Genomic DNA, 4,119 nt, shown 5'->3' with positions numbered 1-4,119 from the left:
CATAAGTATCTCGTTTTCTGTAGTACTATTTCTTGTGACTCGGAAAAGTCCTGGTAATCCTATTCCTTCTTGTATCTAGCCGAAAACATGGTACTGGAAGAATTTAAATATCCTTAAGGACTTTGCCTCACTTAACACTGGTTAGCAGGAGTGGTATTAATAATTTCATATATACATTGCAGCTATAGCTGATGAAAAAAATGGGGATAAAAAAGATTTACTATTATGATGTTCGTGTAGGGAAGTGCAGCAAATTTGTTTAAAACTTATTTCTAACCAAGAAGGACTCTTTTCTCGTTTGAAATTGGTTTTGACTTTGGTATTTAATCAATATATTACACTTGACTGTAAGCCAACTTTTGAGACTAGCACAATTTCCAAAGTTACATAGAAGTGAACTGCATAGGCCTAGGCTATTCTAATGCCAATGAATTTATTGGCCTAATGATCTAGATGCCCAGTTCACAAGCAAAATAAGAATAGATAATGGTATCTCATTAACACATGCACGGAATCCCACACAACAGAAAACGCCTCCCATTGTATGATTTACTGATAATCGTGTTGTGATAATTAATGCCATGATTGTTCTTCTCACGTCTGACGGGCATTACGCATAGTTTTACTTCCCCGTGTGTGTGTGTACACTCATTCACCAGCTTGAGTTTCTTTTTTTTACGCAAGTGTGATTAATTTCTTTCAAAGAATCAAGAGTTTAAAAATGTAGTGCGTTCACTAACTTAGTGTAAAAACATACATTTGGGAGTTCTTTGAAGCGGACGCTTTCAAGTACAGACTCTTCGGCATTCATCCGATAGTGCAAACCAGGACAAATAAATAATGGAAATGCTTATACCGAGTTTATAAAGCCATCATACTTTCTACTAAGAGATATTTTAAAGTGAACTCCGCGTGATATTCGAAACACGAAATTACTGTATTATGAGTATCGTATAGGCCTATCTACATATCTTCACCAATGCAACACATTGTATCACACATTGTTTAATAAATTACCTTCCTGGGCCACTCTGTATACTCTATGGGCCTACTATTACGGTATAACACTGAATGGGCTGCCTAAAACAAGTTAAATACAAGATATCAGTTAATATAGATTGTTCATTGATTTCTGGTCAACAGAAACACTATAAGATTTAATCCCCTCCAAATTAAGAGTAAAGACAGTTGGTTGGTTTAGATTAAACTGGCTTATGCCAGCACGGGCCATTTCCCTAAGTGAGGTAAAGGGTTGAAAGTTACCAGGAGGAATGGTGCGGACCTTGGAAATTTTTGTCAAACAAACATAGACCTGCGCCACAGTCACTGTAGAATCAGCGTATTTGCACTAAAAATGGACGCATTGTATGGAACATCGATTTTTTTTTTTTTTTTTTGCAGTAGTGTTCAAACAGCTGAAATTAGTCGAAGTATGCCCCCCCCTCTCTCTCTCTCTCTCTCTCTCTCTCTCTCTCTCTCTCTCTCTCTCTCTCTCTCTACTCTATATATATATATATATATATATATATATATATAGATATAATGTCAGACCAAATCCTTAGGTGAGACTAAAATGGTGACCTAATGGTTTTGTTAAACTGACTCGAAGTAAATAAATAAATGAAGAAATTATAGCCAACATTATTAATTCCTTATGCTTTTCATTCTTCATTTTTCTTATTTAATTTATGCTTCTTTTCAGGTTCATGGTTATAAATACACGGATATATGATGCAAAACTTGTAACTAGTTGCCAAGTTGTGTAACAACAAAAAATATTTCCTAGAACTCATAAATAAAAACATTTCTTGTGAAGCTGACTGAAAAATGGCCATGTTGCAGTGTAGGAAGGAATTCCTCATAGTCATTTTAGCAAGCACTTTAACTGCGGCTCCAAAATCAGCACTTGGATCGGGTAAGTGTTCTCACTTGTACTGAATTGAATACAGAATTTTGGCCAAAGGCCAAGCACCGGGACCTATGAGGTCACTCAGTGCTGAAACGGAAATTGACAGTAAGGTCTGAAAGGTGCAACAGGAGGAAAACCTCAAAGCAGTTGCACTATGAACCAATTGTTAGGAGAGAGTGGAAAGTAAGATGGAAGAAGAGAAAATGAAAGCAGGTACAGTAAAAGGAACGAAAGGGGATGCAGCTAGGGGCCGAAGGGATGCTGCGAAGAACCTTCAATAATGCCTACAGTGCACCGTATGAGGTGCACTGACGGCAATACTCCCCTACAGGGGGCGTTCTCGCTTGTATCTCTCCGAAGCGTCCCTAAAATTGAAAGAATGGGAGTCTCAGACTTCTCAGTACTTTCATTACGTGCGTCTACACCAGAGCAAAACACGTCACAAACACAGTCAATAACTTATCACGTACATGTCCCAAACAGGTTGAAAACAAGGCAACTACCGTAAGTGGAGAATGTTTATTGATTTCATGAAATTTAGGCTGTCTGGCCAAGTAATGGGTAACTGAACCTCTGAAAAATGTTTGCATGCTGCAACTGACTTGTATTCAACATGTTTGTGATTGTGTGTGCCATAAGTTTCTGACATGTTTCTGATGTGTGTGCCATAAGTTTCTGAAATGTTTCTGATGTGTGTGCCATAAGTTTCTGACATGTTTCTGATGTGTGTGCCATAAGTTGCTGACATATTTTACACGTTATTGCAGTGATTAATAAGCTTACTTGTATTCAACATGTTTGTGATGTGTGTGCCATACGTTGTTGCCATGTTTTACACTTTACTGCAGTGATCAACACGCTTACTGGTATTCAACATGTTTGTGATGCGTGTGCCACAAGTTGCTGACATGTTTTACATGTTAGGGCAGTGATTAATAAACTGATTTGCATTCAACATGTTGGTGATGTGTATGCCATATTTGTTGCCATGTTTTACACTTTACCCAGTGACCAGTATGCTGACACAAATAATCGTAATAGTTGTATTGAGTTTTCTTTTCTGTTCAATGAATAGCATTATTTGGATACAATTTATACTACTCTTTAATATATTCAATGTTCTATCCTTGTATTGTTTAATCTTTCTGTCTTGGCGGGGTCCACTGAGAGAGAGAGAGAGAGAGAGAGAGAGAGAGAGAGAGAGAGAGAGAGAGAGAGAGAGAGAGAGAGAGATGACTAAAGTGCCAAAGAGACGTGATATGCTTAAAGTGCATTCTTATAGCACCTAAATAAAAAAAGCATAAATTAATCATGACATAACTAAACCATTGCATTAAACCTTTCCAGTCTTTGGAACACTGGAGAGACTGAGAGAAGTAGACGATGCCCTCATTCACGCTGGAAAATCCCTAGATGATCTCTACAATCTGATCGAGAAGGCCATTGGAACAACATCCTCTGAGACGACGCCTACATCCTTAGAGCCTACAGAGTCTTCACGGGAAACAAGTAGTTCATCATTGACATCTACTGCTACTCCTTCGTCATCTTCAACAGGTGGAACTTCTACCGAGGGACCAAGTACTTCAGTTTCCACGCACCTTTCAGACACTACATCTACATCCTCAGAGCCTACAGAGTCTTCATGGGAAACAAGTAGTTCATTATTGACATCTACTGCTACTCCTTCGTCATCTTCAACAGGTGGAACTTCTACCGAGGGACCAAGTACTTCAGTTTCCACGCACCTTCTAACATCTGACAGTTCCACGAGTCAACATTCTGTGTCTTACAGCCCTAACCCTTCAGGTGCAAGTTCCACAAGACAGTCTCGTGATGCATCATTCGACCAGCTTCCTACAGATACATATCCTCATTTACCAGCGACTTTTTTTATCCGAGACATCTTAAGGACTAAGAAAGACGCAAGGATTGAAGCTCTGGCTTCAATATCTTCCTCACACCAACTGTCACCAAGGTCATTATTCAAAACGGCCCTTTGGAACACCGTGGATTTTGACAACATCCAACAAAGGAGCAGTTTCTTGAAACACATGATAAAAAATGCTCTCGAGAACTTGAACCCTATTCTAGATGGCACTAAAAACAGCGACTCAGGATTTGCAATATTAGGAAATGAAAACAGTTCCCAAAGAATGAAAGAACTGTTTTATGACAAGATAATCAAGGTATCTGCTCAAGAAGGTTTG

The 4,119-nt window shown here is 38.7% G+C and overlaps 1 protein-coding gene across 4 annotated transcripts in view; it reads left to right on the top strand.

Moving 5' to 3' along the window:
- The first annotated feature begins 602 nt into the window (after window positions 1-602).
- The window catches only part of LOC136847883 (uncharacterized), a 7,973-nt gene continuing 4,456 nt past the window's right edge, over window positions 603-4,119 (top strand). For 2 of the 4 annotated variants that reach the window (XM_067119892.1, XM_067119889.1), the window contains exons 1-3: window positions 603-679; window positions 1,703-1,915; window positions 3,257-4,119. The exon at window positions 3,257-4,119 is cut by the window's right edge and continues 657 nt beyond it. In XM_067119892.1, coding sequence (XP_066975993.1) covers window positions 1,828-1,915; window positions 3,257-4,119 — 951 coding nt within the window. In that variant the 5' untranslated portion in view covers window positions 603-679; window positions 1,703-1,827. Of the gene's footprint in view, window positions 686-1,702; window positions 1,916-3,256 lie in introns of all 4 variants that reach the window. The other 2 variants (XM_067119891.1, XM_067119890.1) reach the window with 2 other exon arrangements.

The sequence above is a fragment of the Macrobrachium rosenbergii genome, chromosome 17 (assembly GCF_040412425.1).
Source record: "Macrobrachium rosenbergii isolate ZJJX-2024 chromosome 17, ASM4041242v1, whole genome shotgun sequence".
NCBI classification, from domain to species: domain Eukaryota; kingdom Metazoa; phylum Arthropoda; class Malacostraca; order Decapoda; family Palaemonidae; genus Macrobrachium; species Macrobrachium rosenbergii.
The sequence above is the reverse complement of the archived record's forward strand: the minus strand, read 5'-3'. Positions and strand labels throughout refer to the sequence as shown.